At 42.1% G+C, this 19,530-nt stretch overlaps 1 protein-coding gene across 1 annotated transcript in view; it reads right to left on the minus strand.

Annotated features, from left to right (window-relative positions):
- LOC309545891 (cell cycle control protein 50C-like) overlaps positions 1 to 17,680 on the minus strand; it is a 29,038-nt gene extending 11,358 nt beyond the window's left edge. Inside the window, exons 1-3 of the mRNA XM_082245308.1 lie at positions 17,356 to 17,680; positions 6,844 to 6,954; positions 6,003 to 6,113 (exon numbers count right to left, since the gene is read on the minus strand). Coding sequence (XP_082101434.1) covers positions 6,003 to 6,113; positions 6,844 to 6,954; positions 17,356 to 17,562 — 429 coding nt within the window. The 5' untranslated portion in view covers positions 17,563 to 17,680. The remainder of the gene's footprint in view (positions 1 to 6,002; positions 6,114 to 6,843; positions 6,955 to 17,355) is intronic.
- Between the last annotated feature and the right edge of the window lie 1,850 nt (positions 17,681 to 19,530).

Genomic DNA, 19,530 nt, shown 5'->3' on the forward strand with positions numbered 1-19,530 from the left:
CTTCTGGGACGACAGCCATGGAGACCAATTTGATGCAGTGTGCGGCGTATGGTCTGAGCACTGACAGGCTGACCCCCCCATCCCTTCAACCTCTGCAGCAATGCTGGCAGCACTCATACGTCTATTTCCCAAAGACAACCTCTGGATATGATGCGGAGCACGTGCACTCAACTTCTTTGGTCAACCATGGTGGGGCCTGTTCTGAGTGGAAACCTGTCCTTTTAAACCATTGTATGTTCTTGGCCACCATGCTGCAGCTCAGTTTCAGGGTCTTGGCAATCTTCTTATAGCCTAGGCCATCTTTATGTAGAGAAACAATTATTTTTCTTAATCCTCAGAGAGTTCTTTGCCATGAGGTGCCATGTTGAACTTCCAGTGACCAGTATGAGAGAGTGATAACACCAAATTTAACACACCTGCTCCCCATTCACACCCGAGACCCTGTAACACTAACAAGTCACATGACACCTGCGAGGGAAAATTACTAATTGGGTCCAATTTCGACATTGCCACTTAGGGGTGTACTGACTTTTGTTGCCAGTGGTTTAGACATTAATGGCTGTTTGTTGAGTTATTTTCAGAGGACAGCAAACTTACACTGTTATACAAGCTGTACACTTACTACTTTACATTGTAGCAAAGTGTCATTTCTTCAGTGTTGTCACATGAAAAGATATAATAAAATATTTACAAAAATGTGAAGAGTGTACTAACATTTGTGAGATACTGTATATGCTATTTTAATGAGACAAACAAGTAGCAAACAATGTAGCTGTTTATCTTTATAGTGTGATCTTCCTGTGCAAGCAGCAAATGGTTGTCCATCAGAACTTGGCTTCTGCCACTTCAGGTCAGGGCTATATATACAGTAGACTTAGGATCCAAACAGTGCCGTGATGTGGACAGCCTCTGACAGAGGTACATTTTTGGAAACAAATCAATTCAGTAAATTCTCCTATCACCTCCCCAGAGAAACTTCTCTAAAGTGAACAAAGAATTTATACTGAGTATTTTAATGTGAAGTGACCCTCTCTTTTGTCCATGTAACGGATCAGTTACCTCTAGGGTTGCCACTTTTTCTTCAAGTCAAACCCAAACACTGGTGCGCACAGCAAATGTTTTTTTTAGCATACACTATAGAATTGTAACAGACCTGGGACAACTTTGGGCACTCCAAAGAAAATAGTAATGTGGCGCACGTAGTGCCCCCTCACCCCCGTCAAGCCCTGTTTCCAGCCACATTCCTTACTGAATATTGAGTCCGGGTTTCAGGCGGGACTGAAACCCTGGAAACATGATTCAAAACCCTGACTGTCCGAGTGAATCCCAGACAGATGGCAACCCTAGTTACCTCTATCTCCTTCCCAGCTGTATAGACCCATCTTTCTTTCACTTCCTCAATGCTCCCACTTGACGGGGGACATCACTGATCATTCTGAGCTCCAACAACAACTGAGGCTTAAGCCTCGTACACACGCACCGATTGTTGGCCGACCGATCGGCCGTCTTTTGTCCAGTATTGTTGTGTTGGTTGAAATGTGCTCTAGACTGCACACGAATTTTGTCGGCCAACAACAACCAACTGCAGAAGTGATGTCATGTTCTGGTTTACTTTCCGTGTGTTTTTTCTTCTCTGAGCATGCCCAGTCTTGATCATCACATTTTTGTCGGCCGAAATCTGTACTGACTGAGGAACAATCGGCCGTTCTGCTGACGGCCAACAAAAATTTTATAGCATGCACACCAGATTTTGTTCGGCCGAAAAGTCGCAGTCGGTTGTCGGAAGCATCATACTAACAAGCCGACAATCAGCCGATCGGACGTTGGCCGAATATTTATGGCCAACAATCGGTGCGTGTGTACGGGGCTTAAGTATAGTGATGCTTGCTGCAACCAAGAAATACCCAACAGGGAAGAGCTGAGGTGAGTATTAAGTTGTTGTGGGAGTGTTGTGATACTCCACCTGAATATTCAGCTTTAATTTTCACAGAAACAATTATAATACTTCAGAAAGGTTTAAGATTTACATTTCAACAGCTATACTCCTAATATAAATCTATACTGAAACCTGTTTAACATATTATTGGTGTTTATGGAGGTCTACTTTGGATTTATTTGTGTATCCCTGATAAAAAGCATGTATATGTTAGCTGATGACATATGTGACATAAGTTACACTTGTTATCTAAAGTCACATAAAAAGTAATTTAAGCAAGTAAAATCTCCACTATTGCAATTTCCAGTGTATCAATTTCCAAGAACATTTTAAGTGTTTGCTACCCCAGAATTTAATATCCCTGATATGTGCCTGCTGTACCATGTACTTGTATGGAAAAATATCCTGTTCTATTTATATTGCTTCCTTTGTTTGAAATCCCTGGTGTTCATGCTAGTCCCTCTGCTTTCCTTTTAGAAACTGACCACACTATGCAGGAGAGCACACCGTGCTGAGTTCTCTAGCTATGCTGAGAACTCATTGTACTCTTCTACAATGATAAGACTTTTCCTGACATGCCCCCGCTGCACAGCCATTCACTGGAGAGTTTAGTGTGCTGCTGTTTCTCCTCCCCAAGATCTTATGCAGCTGAGAACAGAGATTATTTTATGACTTAAAAAAAGGGGAAAAAAGGTATTTATAATTTTTTTTTATAGCTATACATATATATACACATAAATATTTTGCCTTTCATTTCAGTTTTTAACTGAATAGAATGGTTTACAAGGTGATCGTTTACAATGACTTTAACTTCAACTTGTCTGTCGTGTGATTCAAGTGAGGAGTGGTGAGAAATTCTTGGTTTATCACACTTTTACAGCACTTTGCTCCTGCAGATGTCATTTTATAACACAGCTTTATAAAAGGTTTCCTCTTGAAGTTTACCCGCAACCATAACCATTTTTTTAATTTTGCATAGACTACAGAAGGGTTAGAAACTCCATCAGATTTTTACTGCAGTTTTTGTCACCATTGTGGAGACCTCACTTTCTGGCCTGATGACATAAAATGCAGCAGGGAAATAAAACAGACATTCAGCTTTTCCCCACTCAACTAGTTAAAGTGCATTTATCTTCACTCCCTGTTCTGAGATGCAGCAGGAAGTAAAGGGAAATGTTCTCAATACAAGCGATGCAAGAAACAAAGCAATACAAATCGACTATAGGGACGCTGCCCAATGCAGCAGTATCCCTAGCCTAAATGTAGTGCTGCTGGGCTGTAGTCAGCCTGAGCTCTACTTGATAGTTCTGTTTTCCTTCGATTTTTGCCAAAGGTCAGTGTCATTGTTTCTGTCTGACGTCTGTCGGAGAGTGTCCCTGGCAATATTGTAAAAAGGTACAATAAGTGTGGGTTATAAATACACTCTATTACCAAAAGTATTGGGACGCATGCCTTTACAAGAACATGAACTTTAATGGCATCCCAGTCTTATTCTGTAGGGTTCAATATTGAGTTGGCCCACCTTTTGCAGCTATAACAACTTAAACTCTTCTGGGAAGGCTGTCCACAAGATTTAGGAGTGTGTGTATAAGAATGTTTGACCATTCTTCCAGAAGTGCATTCGTGAGGTCATGTACTGATGTGGACAAGAAGGCCTGGCACTCAGTCTGTGCTCTAATTTATCCAAAATTCTATCAGGTTGGAGTCAGGACTCTGTGTAGGCCAGTCTGTGAGCCAGGCCTTCTCGCCCACATCAGTGCCTGAAATAAAAAATGCGCTTTTGGAAGAATGGTCAAGCATTCCCATAACAAAACACTCCTAAACCTTGTGGACAGCCTTCCCAGAAGACTTGAAGCTGTTATAGGTGCAAAGGGTGGGCCAATTCAATATTGAACAATACGGACTAAGACTAGTATGCCATTAGTGCCGGTTCACACTGATCCGACTTGGACTGCGACTTGTCAGTCTGACAAGTTGCCGGCCGTCGCGCTCCCATTGTTCTGTACAGGAGCCGTTCTAATAGGAGTGACACAAGTCGCTCCAACTTAGAAAAAGGGTCCTGTACTACTTCGGGGCAACCTGGAGCGACTTGCATAGACATTGATTTTATGAAGTCCGTGCAAGTCGCGCCAAAGTCGTGGTGCACGCGACTTCACAGGTCGCCCCCGAAGTCGTGCCGCTGCAGTGTAAACCGCCACTTAAAGTTCATGTGCGTGTAAAGGCCGGCGTCCCAATACTTTCGGTAATATAGTGTGTTTATGTCTTCCTAGGTCAACCATTCAGAGATTTATTGCCAATGGTGCATACTGGAGGAGGATATATATATATATCTGGGGTAACCTTCTGGAAGCACTCTTGCCTCCCAGGTTCTGCATTATGAGAAGGTATGTGTAGCTGTATCAGAGCCAGCCTTGGCCTGGTGCCTGAGAGGACCTTTTGCCAGAAGAGATGTTTGAGTCTAAAGCAGGGGTATTCAAACTATGTCCCTCCAGTTGTTCAGGAACTACAATTCCCATCATGCCTAGTCATGTCTGTGAATGTCAGAGTTTTACAATGCCTCATGGGATGTGTAGTTCTGCAACAGCTGGAAAAGCCTGGTCTAAAGCCTGGAAAATCTTCCTGCTTTCCTGCTCTGGGGGTATAATAATTAGAAGTAGAACAGGAAGTTTGCTGTTTGGACTGGAGTGCATTGTAGAAGAACATCCAGGGAGAGCACCGCATGGAAAAGTTGGATTCAATTGAATATTGGCCGTGCCCTAATAGATTCTGTTTAGAAACAATGAAGAAACCTGAGATTAGAGCAAATTTAATTCACCAACTGCAGAACACCACATCTGCCGCTCCTCTCCCAGCCCTGCAGAACATCACTACTGCCACCCTAGTCCATGTACTGCAGAACATCACATCTGCCACCCTTCTCCCAGCCATGCAGAACATAACACCTGTCCCCTGCTGACAGCCCTGCAGAACATCACTCCTGCCCCCCGCTCCTAGCCCTGCAGAACATCACATCTGCCTACACCTTCCCAGCCCTGCAGAATATCACACCTGTTTCTGCTCTCCCTGGCATGCAGGATGGCATGAGAGATGTTTTGCAGGACTAGGGGAGGAGAGACACACTGCACTGTTGGTAAACAAAGGGACTCATTACAGCTCTTACCTTGCTGCTGGGCCCCCTTAGACCACAGTGCTCTCCTGAACCACCTCTACATGGCTGCAAAAGCTCAGAGCTCTGTCCTCTAGCAGCCAAACCAACCTCTCCACCCACAGGACTAAGTAGGAACTGCAGCAGACTAGCAGGAGGAGGGAAGGCTGTGTCAAGAGCAGGGATGAAGTACAGCAGAGCACAGGAGGCCATCTCTCCTCCACTTTCGCAGCCCAGCATTACAGAGGCAGAAAGGATGCTTACTCCACTTGTTCTTTGAACAGCATGGCACCGGAAGCAGTCAGCGCCTCTTCTGCCTCTACCTCCTTGACCCAAAAGTGACAGGCAGCGGACTGCGTGATTTCACTGGAATCTGTGGAACCCCGGTACTTTGTTTAAAGCCCGAGACAGCCCCGCAGAATCTGGGACGGTTGGGGGGTATGCTGAAAAAGCTATATAGTCTGATGGGTACAGAGTGCTGGTTGGGGCTTAAAGGCTAGTCTGAGGTTTGAAGTAAAGTTTAAGGGGCTGGTCTGAAGATAAGTTTAAAGGGGTGCTGATTTGAAATCAAAAGGGGAGTTTAAGGAGGGCTGGACTGAGGTCTATAAAGAAGTTTAAAATGGGATCCTAATTGTGGTCTGGTAGAGAGTTTTAGTAGGGCTGATCCGAGATCTAAAGAGAAGTTTAAACAGGGTGTTGATTTGTGGTCTGAAGACCACTACTACATTTTGTTCATTTTGGAAAAACGTCTGGTGCAGTTTTGCCATAAGATAGATATGTTGGCAGCCCACTCCTAATGCGATGCACACATTGACATGATGCGCGTCAACTTGAGTATATTGCCACACTGGAATAGTGTGATCCCAGCCCTATCTTTTTAAACTTCTTTAGATGATAAACAATTCATATAAAGAAACCAACCTCTTTATTAGTTACATTTCTCCCAAGTAATTGGGCATCATATTTTGAAAGTACATATCGGCGATGATTCTGGAAAAAATTGCTGAGTCCGTAATACATGAAAACATCCCCCTGCAGAAAAAGAAACATCCAGTGTTAGAATGATGAACTTTAGCATTGACGTTGGGCTTTAAAGCAGTGTTGCTAAACCTTTTTTCATTCAAGGCACCCTTTAAAATGATACACAATCTTGAGGCACCCCTATTTAAAAGTGTAGGGCATTCTAGGACATCTAGGACACCCAACATTAGAGGTAATTTATTCTTCCAAAGCAAACACACCTTTGCACACTGGTACAGACTAGTATCCAGGGTTTCTCTTCCCTCTCAGTTTTTCTCCCTCACTCAGCTAATGTGACCCCAGGGCTGATGAAGAGGGGTGGGGGGGGGGGACAAGGATGACCTGCAGGCGCCCGCCATCATCCTTTTCAATTGACATCATTGATTATTAGGATGCTGGCGGCTAGAAGGTTGTAGAAGTTTGTAATGCTACACAAAAAAGACCTGTGACTTTGTGTAACTGAAAGGCACGCTTGAACCACCCACTGGCTTGTGTACAATTTTCGGGCAATTTTTAGGCATTTTGCCAAGGCACCTCTAAATAAACCTCTAGGCACCCTGGTTGAAAATTGCTGCTTTAAAGCTTTGCTTCTACAGTATGTCTAATGGTGTATTATTATATATCTAAGTGGAAGAAGAAATAATTACTGATTACATATACAATATCTGCTTACTTTGCACTTTGGTAATTATCTTTTTTGCTGTATTATGCTTTCTGTAGCAGATATGCTGTATTTACTTACCGGGAAGTTCTCTTTCACACTGAAGTTGACAGTACAGCTGCAAGGCTTCTCTGAGTTGGAGGAATTTATTCTCAGTTTTGTACATTCTGAGCAATAATCAGAATAATCTATCTGCGAACAGAGAATAGCAGAAGGGTAACCAATAAATATGAGCCCTGATGCCATCACCCACCTTAACCTCCCTGGCGGTATGATTGTTTCGGATTTTAGGTGCTGAAAGTGGTACCATTATTTTGCTAGTAATTCTTAAAGCGGAGTTCCAGCCACAAAAAAAATTTCAATGAACATACCCCCGGGACAGTCAGGGCTAGTACATTCCACAATGGATAGCCTCTGATCTGTCCCGGTTCGCACTTACCTGCAAGAAGAAATAATAACTTTTAAAATTTCTTTTCCAGCATTGCCATCTCTGTTGTGGGCAGCTGAAGCCAGCGCGATCCTCTTCTGCATCCTCTTCCGTGTCCTCTTCTCCCAGAATGCGCCTGCACCGGCCCCTCTCGTCACTTCCAGTGCAGCGCCGCATTCCTCCACAGCTTCTGGGCATGCCCAGAAGCTGTTTAGCAGGGAATGCGGCGTCGCACCGGAAGTGATGAGCGGGGCCGGTGCCGTCGCATTGATTCCTGGGAGCGATGACGTTCAGCTCCCAGGAATCATTGCAAACCGGAAGTGACGGCGCGGGCCGTGGCCCCAGAGGGAGGAAGTGGAAGAAAGGTGAGTATTTCTTTCTACAATAACAAGGTAAGTAAAAAAAAAAAGAAAAAATCCTAACTATCCATTTCCTTTTCAGGTGAAGAAAAGCAAGCGGATGGCCACAAAATCGATTATGTCGATTTTGTGGCCGGAACTCCGCTTTAAGGACGAGCAGCCCAAACCAACTATTTACTTATGATTTTTTTTTTACTGTGCGTTCTTCTTTATAACATCTCGGGTATGATAACGTTTGAAACACAAAATGATAATATAATAAATATCTATAAAAAAGTTAAAGTGTGTATATGTATATATATATATATATATATATATATATATATATATATATATATATATATATGTGTGTGTGTTTGTATATATATATATATATATATATACATATATACTGTACACACACATATATATATATATATATATATATATATATATATATATATATATATATATATATGTGTATATAGTACAGTAAAACTGCAGGCAAGGGCACTGGGGGGCAAATCAATGTATTTTATTTAGTAACGTAATCCAATAGGATTACAATATATCAGTGTGTTTGTGTGTTTTACTTTTCAAATTTGCCGCCGGTTCCACCCCCCTGCGACGTGACGCTCGCAGGAGAAGGAAGCCGGGGCACACAGCATCAGGTGGAAGGTCCAGCCGCCTTACACTGCAGGAATACATCGCGGGATCCCGGAGACAAGGTATGTAACCTCTTCCAGGATCCAGCGACCTCTCCCTGGCAGTATCGTAAGTGTGGCTCGGGGTTACCGCTAATGACACTGAAATTCCACCCCAAGCCACACTCGGGAATACCGCCAAGGAGGTTAATAAATAAAAATGTTTTAGATTCTTAAAGAAAAAAATCATTTGAAAAAACTCCCAAAAATATTAGGAAATGTTGGAATTAAACAGAACCCACCTGGGACTTTATGAGCTATCAAGGTGCAGGGATCAGTATCTGTGATTATTATCCTTGTCTAGCTTAGTTGTTAGTGCTTTTGCCTTGCTGCAGTGGGGTCCTCAGTTTAAATCCCCAACAGGACACTACCTGCATAGAGATTGTATGATCTCCTTGTGCTTGTGTGGGTCCACACAACAAGGACATGAGGGTAGGTTAATTGGCTCCTGTCTAAACTGGTTGTGAGGTATTGACCTTACATTGTAAGCCCTATGAGGGCAGGAACTGATGTGAATATACAATACGTAAAGAAAGAAATATAACCCGCGCCCTTCAGAAGCTAAAGCAGCAAACTCCTAACTCTGGTAGGTTAAGGGTAGATAAAGGATCAAAAAGGGAGTTGCGCTAAAGCATAAGGTAGGTTACACATACACAAATGACAGAAATGTGTTAAATATATACATGAATGACTAAACCGCACAAAAGTAAAGCAGTCTCATATCAAATATATGTGGGTTTAAATCAGAAGCCAGTATGATCAAAAACAAAAATAATAGTCCAAGCAGAGCTATTAAAAAGATGATCCTCCCAGCCAATAAGGCTAGTGGTGCAAAAAAGAACAGTTCAAAACAGGTAAATTGCAGAGGTCATCCACCCAGGTGATTTAGGAGTTGACAAACAACGTGAGGTCCCGACCACCATACACAGCCTCTTACCGAAAAGCAGTGGGACAAGCGCATCGGGTAGTTCAGGACTACTCCAGCCTATCTCCCAAGCGTAGCTGCTCCCAGGATATCCAAGCCACCTGATGGAATCGGCATATGCTCCCCTCAAGACCCCTCACAGGATGCCTCACAGGATATCTCACAGAAAGTGGGGGACATTAAACAGACGGGGCGAGCCCATAGTGTATTCCCTCAATGACAGTTTATTGATAATAAAGATAGGGTATGCACTCACCCACAAAGGATAAAATGTATCACATGAACGCTGCAGTAAACCAGAGCGATACAACTTCCACCAAAAAGATGGCCAAACTCGGGCTTCTGGGTGTGACGTGGTGACGCTGAACTAGCTCCTCCCAACGCGTTTCATCATTACGACGTTGTCAAGGGGGCGTAGTCCAGCGTCCGCGTCACAACCCTTATATAGCAAGTCTGTCTAGTAATTAACCACAACACCTGATAGGTTCTCACGGTGCGACCACCCACAACCGGAAGTGACCTATGCGCTCCACCACGGAGCACCGGAAAGGAGTAGTTAGACAATCCTGAAACATAATAGGTGGCAACGGGATAAACCAAATATGCTCCACCCAGATGCACCGGAGATGATTGGACACAGATTGCAGGTAGGAAATACCGCAATCCGTCCGGGAACACAACCTCCATTACATAATCATATATAAATAAATAACATCACACTCAGATTTCCGAGGGGAATGTCACCAGGAGCCAGCTCCGGTGCACTGCAGCATAAATAGCATCCAACATAAAACAATAAATAATTGATCTAAGGCATAAAAATTTACAACATAAAATTAATAAACCTCTAAATTCCTAAAAATGTTTAAAATTTAATTAAATACAATAAAATGTAGATCCATTAAAACACATTGCCTGATACACATAGGAGGTAAAACACCCAGAAGAAAAATGGAAAAAAATGGAAGGTGAAATATTATCACTAAAGTTGAAGAAACGGAGGACAGAGGATAAATTGGCCTAAAAATAAGAAAAGGCAAAATAACCATCAGCTATTGTTAATGAAGGCATTAACATCCCATTCGATGTTAAGGCCAAAAGACCTATATACCTTAACCACTTTACCGCTGAGTACCGTAGTACTACTGCGGCAAAGTGGCTCTTGTAGGTCTGACGACGTAGACCTACGTCGCCAGACTCCTCCCCCTGTAGGAGGCGCGCTCCCGTTGTTTTCATTCACAGCGGGAGTCGGGCCAGGGGAGGAGCAGCGGCGATCACCGCTGCTCTGCCCCGATCGTCGGGGAATCTAGTTTGGAGATCCGCCCGCCTGTGTAAACAGAGCGGGTGGATCTCCTCAGTGACAGGGAGTGACAGATCGGAGTGTTCAGCATAGCTGGACATCCGATCTGTCCCTTTCTCACACAGTCACCTCCCCCCCCCCACACGTCAGTAAGCACCAGGCATACATTAACCCCTCCCTCTCCAATAAAATTAGCCCCTTCCCTGCCAGTGTCATTTTTACAGTAACAGTGCATATTTATAGCACTGATTACTGCAGTAATGTCACTGGTACCCCCAAAAGTGTCAAAAATGTCAGTCAAGGGTCCGATCTGTCCGCCGCAATGTCGCAGTCCCGCAAAAAAAATCGCAGATTGCCGCCATTACTCGTTAAAAAAAAAACACCAAAAATGACATAAATCTTTCCCTTTGTTAGTAAATGCAATAACTTTTGCGCAAACCAATCAAAATACGCTTATTGCGATTTTTTTTACCAAACATGGGTAGCAGAAAACAAATTGGCCAAAAATTTTTAAAAAAATTGGTTTTTACATCTTTTTTGGGGGGAATTTCATATAAAAAAATGTTAAAAATATTGTTATTTTTTCAAAATAAACGCTCTTTTTTTGTTTATAGCGCAAAAAGTAAAAATCGCACAGGTGATCAAATACCACCAAAAGAAAGCTCTGTTTGTGGGAAAAAAAGGACGTAAATTTCGTTTGGGTACGGCGTCGCATGACCGCGCAATTGTCAGTTAAAGTCGCACAGTGCTGAATCGCAAAAAGTGGCCCAGACGTAAGACAGCAAAATGCTCTAGTGGTAAAGTGGTTAAGTAAAAAAATCCATTTAGTCTCTAATCTTCATACTTCCCTCCTTATATGACAGCCCCTCCAATGCGGTTGAAGAACGTCTATAATCATAAAGGAGGTACCCCTAGGGCCCTTAGCATGTTTCTCATCAAAATGTTTAGATAGTGAATGCTTTGGGAAACCTTTCCTGATATTAGCCACATGTTCGTTCATCCGCACTTGGAATGGACGAATAGTGCGGCCAACATAATGTAGGCCACAAGGGCAGGTAATGAGATAGACTACGTTCTTAGTAGAACATGTGGAAAAGTGTTCTATCTCATATTTCCTCTTAGTGACATTTGAGGAGAATTCTGTGTACTTCCTGTTCTTCAAATGATTCAGCTTACAAACTGAACACCTCCTACAAGGATAAAATCCATTAATTTGGAAAAACAAGGTAGGCTTCTTAGGGAGATCTATGATGTTAGGTGCAATCGACAGCCTCAACGGGGGCAAGCCCCTAAAAGTGACCGAAGGGGACTCAGGTAAAAGGGGCCCCAAAACTTTATCACTTTTAAAGACTCCCCAATTTTTTCTGAGAAGTTTCTTTACCAAAAAATGTTGAGAAGAGTAGTTGGTAAAAAAGGTAAACTTTGGAGGAACTTTGGGAACCTTCAAAACCCCTTCTGGCTGCACTGGTTTGGAAGAGGGATCCAAAATGTGCCCACGGTCAATGGACCCCACCTCTTGGGCAATAGTGTCAAGTTCTTCTAAGCTATAGCCCTTGGAGGTAAATTTTTGTTTTAATAAGTTAGCTTCCACCCAGTAGTCTTCCAATCTAGAGCAGTTCCTCCTCAAGCGCCTAAACTGACTCTTAGGCACCCCTTTAAGCCAGGGGCAATGATTGCAACTATTCAAATGAATATAACCATTACGGTCTGTTTCTTTGAAATAAGTTGAAGTCAGTATTTCATTACCTTCTACTCTAATTCATAAGTCTAGGAGGTTTATTTCAGATTCACTAGCCATGTACTTGAGTTCAATGCCTCTATCATTGGCATTCAGAGTATCCATAAAACAATCCAGGGAGGACCTGTTGCCTTTCCATAGGAGGATGATGTCATCTATGTAGCGCCTCCAAAGGAGGAGCTCTGGGACAGGGTCAGCATAAATGACATCATCCTCCCACTTGGCCATAAATAAATTAGCCATGGAAGTCGCAAATTTTGCGCCCATGGCGACTCCCATATGTTGAAGGTAGAAGTTGCCACCATACCAAAAGTAATTGTGCTCCATGGAAAACTTGAGCAAACTGAGAATGAAATTCTGTTGTCTCTTGTGTAGGGTAGACTCCCTGGCCAAAAAATACTTCACTGCTTCCATACCATGGGAGTGGGAGATGATTGTGTAAAGCGAGGTGACGTCCGCGGTGACAAGCAGACATCCCTCCTCCCATACCACGCTTTTCAAGATATTAATCACCTGCGTAGTGTCTTTCAGGTAGGAAGGCATAGTGGACACAATTGGTTGAAGAAAGTTGTCCACATACCTTCCCACCCGGGAAGTCACGGAATCCAGACCACTAATAATACGTCTCCCAGGGGGCCGAACCGGATCCTTGTGGATCTTTGGTAAAATATACATGATCGGCACCCTGGGAGCCACAAGGACCAAATAAGATCTCTCTTTTTTATTTAGGATCCCACTACAAAAACCATCTTCAATAAACTGACAGAGTTTTTTTAAACCTAAAAGTGGGATTAACCTGCAAAGGAGCATAGGTCACTACATCCGAAATGATATTCCTCATTTCCAAATCATATGCCACTTTCCCTAAGACTACAATGCCCCCGCCTTTGTCGGCGGGGCGTACGACAATGTCGTGTCGTTTCTTAAGAGACTCCAAACCACTTTTAAAGGCCTGATCACAAGAGGTCCTGGGTATCCTCATCTTATCCAGATCGGAGGTCATAACATCTATAAATACACTCAAAGGGGGGACCATAGTCCCTGGAAGATTGAAAGGGGATGCATTACTTAACGTGTTATTTTGAAAACCCCTAGAGTTAGGGAGTATGTTTCGAACAGGATTAGTGATAAGATAACGTTGGACATTTAGTTTACGCAGTTTTTGGTGGAAGTTGTATCGCAGAGAGCCTCCGGTTTACTGCAGCGTTCATGTGATACATTTTATCCTTTGTGGGTGAGTGCATACCCTATCTTTATTATCAATAAACTGTCATTGAGGGAATACACTATGGGTTCGCCCCATCTGTTTATTGTCCCCCACTTTCTGTGAGATATCCTGTGAGGCATCCTGTGAGGGGTCTTGAGGGGAGCATATGCCGGTTCCATCAGGTGGCTTGGACATCCTGGGAGCAGCTACGCTTGGGAGATAGGCTGGAATAGTCCTGAACTACACGATGCGCTTGTCCCACTGCTTTTCGGTAAGAGGCTGTGTATGGTGGTCGGGACCTCACGTTGTTTGTCAACTCCTTAATCACCTGGGTGGATGACCTCTGCAATTTACCTGTTTTGAACTGTTCTTTTTTGCACCACTAGCCTTATTGGCTGGGAGGATCATCTTTTTAAGAGCTCTGCTTGGACTATTATTTTTGTTTTTGATCATACTGGCTTATGATTTAAACCCACATATATTTGATATGAGACTGCTATACTTTTGTGCGGTTTAGTCATTCATGTATATATTTAACACATTTCTGTCATTTGTGTATGTGTAACCTACCTTATGCTTTAGCGCAACTCCCTTTTTGATCCTTAATATACAATACGTAAATTGCAGAGCTATGTAAATACCTGTAATAAATACATTTCCAGCTGAACAGATGGTCTGGGTATGTGATTCAGTAGTGAAGCAAGAATAAGAATAACAGACAAAAAGCATGCTTTTTAAAAATTAACCTGTGAGAATAGTAATGGTGAAGCTGCCATTTTATAGCTAGTTTCTCACCTGTGCACTGTTGTAGTGCACTGTAAAATGTGTGTGTTTACTGTATGTGTCTACATAGCACATGCACAGATGTTAAAATCATCCAGTTTATATGTGTTGTGGTGCTTTAGCAGCCAATTTAATATTTATATACAGTATATATGTATTGTATACAGTATCTCACAAAAGTGAGTACACCATTCACATTTTTGCTAATATTTTATTATATCTTTTCATGTGACAACACTGAAGAAATTACACTTTGTTACAATGTAAAGTAGTGAGTGTACAGCTTGTATAACAGTGTAAGTTTGCTGTCCTCTGAAAATAACTCAACAAACAGCCATTAATGTCTAAACCACTGGCAACAAAAGTCAGTACACCCCTAAGTGGCAATGTCCAAATTGGGCCCAATAAGTAATTTTCCCTCCCAGGTGTCATGTGACTTGTTAGTGTTACAAGGTCTCAGGTTTGAATGGGAAGCAGGTGTGTTAAATTTGGTGTTATCACTCACTCATACTGGTCACTGGAAGTTCAACGTGGCACCTCATGGCAAAGATCTCTCTGAGGATTAAGAAAAATAATTGTTTCTCTACATAAAGATGGCCTAGGCTATAAGAAGATTGCCAATACCCTGAAACTGAGCTGCAGCACAGTGGCCAAGACTATACAGTGGTTTAACAGGACAGGTTTCCACTCAGAACAGGCCTCACCATGGTCGACCCAAGCAGTTGGTTTGTTGTTTGTTGTTCCCTCAAAATAACTCAACATACAGCCAATAATGTCTAAACTGCTGGCAACAAAAGTCAGTACACCCCTAAGTGAAAATGTCCAAATTGTGCCCAATCAGTCTTTTTCCCTCCCCGGTGTCATGTGACTCATTAGTGTTACAAGGTCTCAGCTGTGAATGGGGAGCAGGTGTGTTAAATTTGGTATTATCGCTCTCACTCTATCATACTGGTCACTGGAAGTTCAACATGGCACCTAATGGCAAATAACTCTCTGAGGATCTGAAAAAAAGTACTGCTGCTCTACATAAAGGTGGTCTAGTCTATAAGAAGATTGCCAAGACCCTGAAACTGAGCTGCAGCACGGTGGTCAAGACCAAACAACGGTTTAATAGAACAGGCCTCACCGTGGTCTACCAAAGAAGTTGAGTGCACGTGCTCAGCGTCATATCCATCCAGAGGTTGTCTTTGGGAAATAGATGTATGAGTGCTGCCAGCATTGCTGCAGAGGTTGAAGGGATGGGGGGGTCAGCCTGTCAGTGCTCAGACCATACGCTGCACAGTGCATCAAATCAGCCTGCATGGCTGTTGTCCCAGAAGGAAGCCTCTGCTAAAGAGGATGCACACGAAAGCCCGCAAACAGTTTGCTGAAGACAAGCAGACTAAGGACATGGATTACTGGAATCATGTCCTGTGGTCTGATGAGACCAAGATAAACTTAATTGGTGCAAATGGTGTCAAGCATGTGTGGCGGCAACCAGATGAGGAATACAAAGACAAGTGCGTCTTTCCTACAGTTAAGCATGGTGGTGGGAGTGTCATGGTCTGGGGCTCCATGGTGAGCCCCAGAACACTATTGTACTTATATTTTATATTATTTAGCACTTTATCGTGGTCACAGATTTTTTTGTATATGAACACTTTATTATTTCATTTATGATCATTATAGGTGGAAGCGCTGTTTTATTGTTAGTATGTATCTCTGAGTTTATACTTAGTGGACAGCAGCTGCACATTTTCTCATTTTTATTATAAGTCTCCACCTAGCGTGGGTTTTATTAATATTTTGACAATAGGAATATATGCTCTGTGGGAGGAAGCGAGCAAGCTTGGACACTACCAAGAGCTTTACCCAATCAGATGAACTTGACCTTATCTTAAAATAAACCTATAGTTGATATTAACCTATGTAACTGCCACTTGCATCAAATAGTAGGAATCTCAAGGTGCCTGCATGTCTTGTTCATTTTAGTATCCCCAAACATTGGTGTGTTCTGATAGAAAACAGTTATCTGTGATCTTTTTTTGTCACTTGCTTAGGCTGCTACTCTCCTGCCTCCTGCACCTCACTATTGGCCTATCACTGAGATGGATGTCCTCACTAATCAATAGTGATGTGAAGAATGCTACAGGGGTAGACCAATGTCAGCATCCACAGGAGCTGGTTCCAATTTTCATATAAGCACCCAGGCTTCATTCTTAGGCGCTCAACCAAAATAGGAAACCAAATTGAAGATATCTGTAAATGGCTTTTCTTCAATGTAAGTGACAATTTCACAAGTTGTTAGTTAACACAGGTTTACTGTGAAAAACAGGGTTAGGTAGATCCTACTTTCTTGATGCGTAGGAAAAATGTTTTACCAGTGACAGATCAAATTTCAGTAGGAACATGCTAGAGCTGCACGATTAATCGTAACAGAATCGAGATCGCGATTCACTCCCCCTGACGATCTTAACATGACACTTGCTCGATTCTTTACATAGCTGTGAGGGAGCAGCTGTCAAAAAAAAAAAAAAAAGAGCCTCCCGCAAAAGCCTATCAGCATTAGTCTCCCACTGAACTGTAAACACAAATGATTACATTGTATCTTTTCTTTCCCTCTGCCGGAGGAAGGAAGTTTAACCTCTTAAAGACTAAACCTTTTTCCTACACTTGTTACTTGCAAGTTAAATCAGTTTATTTTTCCTACAAAAGTAGTTAGAACCCCCAAACATTTATAAATATTTTTTTTTAGCAGAGACCCTGCAGAATAAAATGGTGATTGTTGTAAATTTTTATGTCACACTGTATTTGCGCAGCAGTCTTTCAAAAGCAATTAATACACTTTAATGAATAAAAAAATAAAAAAAATAAAACAAAACCGTAAAGTTATCCCAATTTTTTTTATAATGTAAAAGATGTTACACAGAGAATCGTGAGAGAATCGTGATCTTTATTCCAAGTAAAAAAATCGTGATTCTCATTTTGGCCAGAATCGTGCAGCTCTAGAACATGCATTAGTTAATATAAAGGGATGAAATGTAAGAAATTGCACTATTGTTCTACATACTAAATTAGATAGTTATGTGAATTCTTGAATGAAAGAAACAAACCCTTCCATTCATTTCAAGGTCCCAATTTCATTTTGGCTGTACTATGTTTTTGAAAATAATTTTTTAAAGTTTTACTCACCCAAATTTCTTTAACATTTGTTGTTGCTACAACCCAACTGATCCCCACAGCCAGACAAAAGAGTCCAATGATGAAGAAAGTGCTCAGCACAGACTCGGCAGTTAGCAAAGGTCTCCAGGCTGGTAGTCTCTGCTGTTTGAAGGCCGTATTATCAGGACACCTGGATACTGGGAGTCCCTCCTCCTCTGCCTTTTTCTTTTTTCCCATCTTTTACCAGCTCCTGGGGTCTTGTTCTTTCCGAATGAGAAAATCATACACTGTTCTTTGTCTTTGGTGTCTGTCACTGTCTTCAGGCAAGTGAAGTGAAACTTTGTTGAACTTCTTGGAATTACTGATTAACTCCAATGGGCTGGCAGTGCTCTCAATTGTTTGCATTCACTTTATTAGCCATTGTCAGTCTGGCTCAGTGAACTTTGCTCATGTGTAGGCCAATCAATAGGCTATACCACTGTGTGTGTTTGTTTTATAAAGCTATTTGTGATTGCTACTTTACACTCCTTACACCCTATTACAGCTACTAAAGAGAAACACATAATTGTTTAAAAAAAAATACAGGTGTGTAAAAAAAAATACAGGTTAAGGATCGTTTTTTGCAGAGCCTATTATCTAGAAATTTTGACACTATTACAGAACATCACTGTGAAATAAATTTCATTTGTTTTATAGGCATATTTGACACCCCTTTTACAGCAGTTTTCTAGGAACCCTATATAGCCTATATACATTACATTATCTTAAAGAAAAAAACCCTCATCACACATTTAAAAGTTTAATGGACAGGTTGGATTTTTCAGTTGACCGACAACCTGTATTTTCCTTCAGTGTCAGTGGTGTCAAGATATATTAGTCTGAACAAAATACAAGTATGGTATTCAGATTGTCTGCAAATGGTGAATTATATTTTTCTTTGATGGGTTTCAGAGTCCAGGTTACATTGAAATGGAAAATGCAAGGTGTCACGCACCTAGTAGTCTAGGTAAGCTTTTTCATTCAACCCAGTGGGCTGAAAAAAAAAAAAAAACTGAAGAGCTTGCTGTACTAACTATGCAAAATTGTTACAGCTATCTTCCAGCTGTGCAATTGTGTTCTGACATGGGACCCCCCCCCCCCCCATGGGACTCCCCCCCCCCCCGCCAGAACACACTGGTCAGCAATCACAGCATTTGGCTGAGAGTGGTGATCGGATGCTGATTGGCTGCTGGTTTTCCAGCATGCTCATTCAACAGAAGCCGGTTGTAAGATCGGCTTCTGTTGGACAAGGACCTGTACACATGGGCCAAATGTCAGCCAGTTTTTACTGTACCAGCTGATTTCGGCAGATATTCGGCCCGTATGTAGAGGGCTTTAGCGGTTTGGCCCACACCTCGGCCCAAGAGCAAGCAGATTTCCACTGGTTAGCAGCAGCACACGGATAACTTTTCCATTTTCTAGTGGACGTTAGAAAATATCTTTAACTTAATGCAACGTATATCATATTCAGAGGATGGTGCAAATAATCACAAAATTTAATATCGATTAAAATTCTATTTACTGATGGTGAGGTTTTGTTTTGTTTTTAAGAAATGTAATATATTGTAAACAGCATCCTCTCTAAGAGCCCATTCACACTAGCGCGACTTGTGAGGCGACTTGTGTGCCCTCAAGTCGCCCCAAGTCGCTTGACATAACAAAAGCAATGTTAATCAATCAGTGCCGTCTTAATTGGCAATACTGAAGTCGCTCCGACTTCAGAAAAGGGTCCTGTACTACTTTGAGGTGATTTGTGATCCGACTTGTCCCATATACTTCAATAGGAGTCGCCTCCTTATCTTAATTGAAGCGACTTGTGATCCGACTTTCCATAAAAATGGTCCTGAACAAGAAAAAAAGAGCATTTTTCTTATAATTTTTAGTAGCACATGAATATGGCTTCTCTACACCTGGCCATTTTTCTTGCAGGCATTTATCGGGCATTTTTGGAGGCAGGCATGACTTTTTTTGGATTTAGTGTCTGGGGGGTTTAAAAAGTGTACCTGTGAAGTTTCAGCTCTGTAGCATGTCCAGAACCCCAAAAAAAAAATATCATTTTTCTTACAATTATTAATACAGCAGTGTGGCGGCTTCTCTACACCTTGCATTTTTTCTTGCAGGCATTTATCGGGCATTTTTGGAGGCAGGCATGACTTTTTTTGGATT

Source organism: Pelophylax lessonae (assembly GCF_965119305.1).
Source record: "Pelophylax lessonae genome assembly, chromosome: 2".
Lineage (NCBI taxonomy): Eukaryota > Metazoa > Chordata > Amphibia > Anura > Ranidae > Pelophylax > Pelophylax lessonae.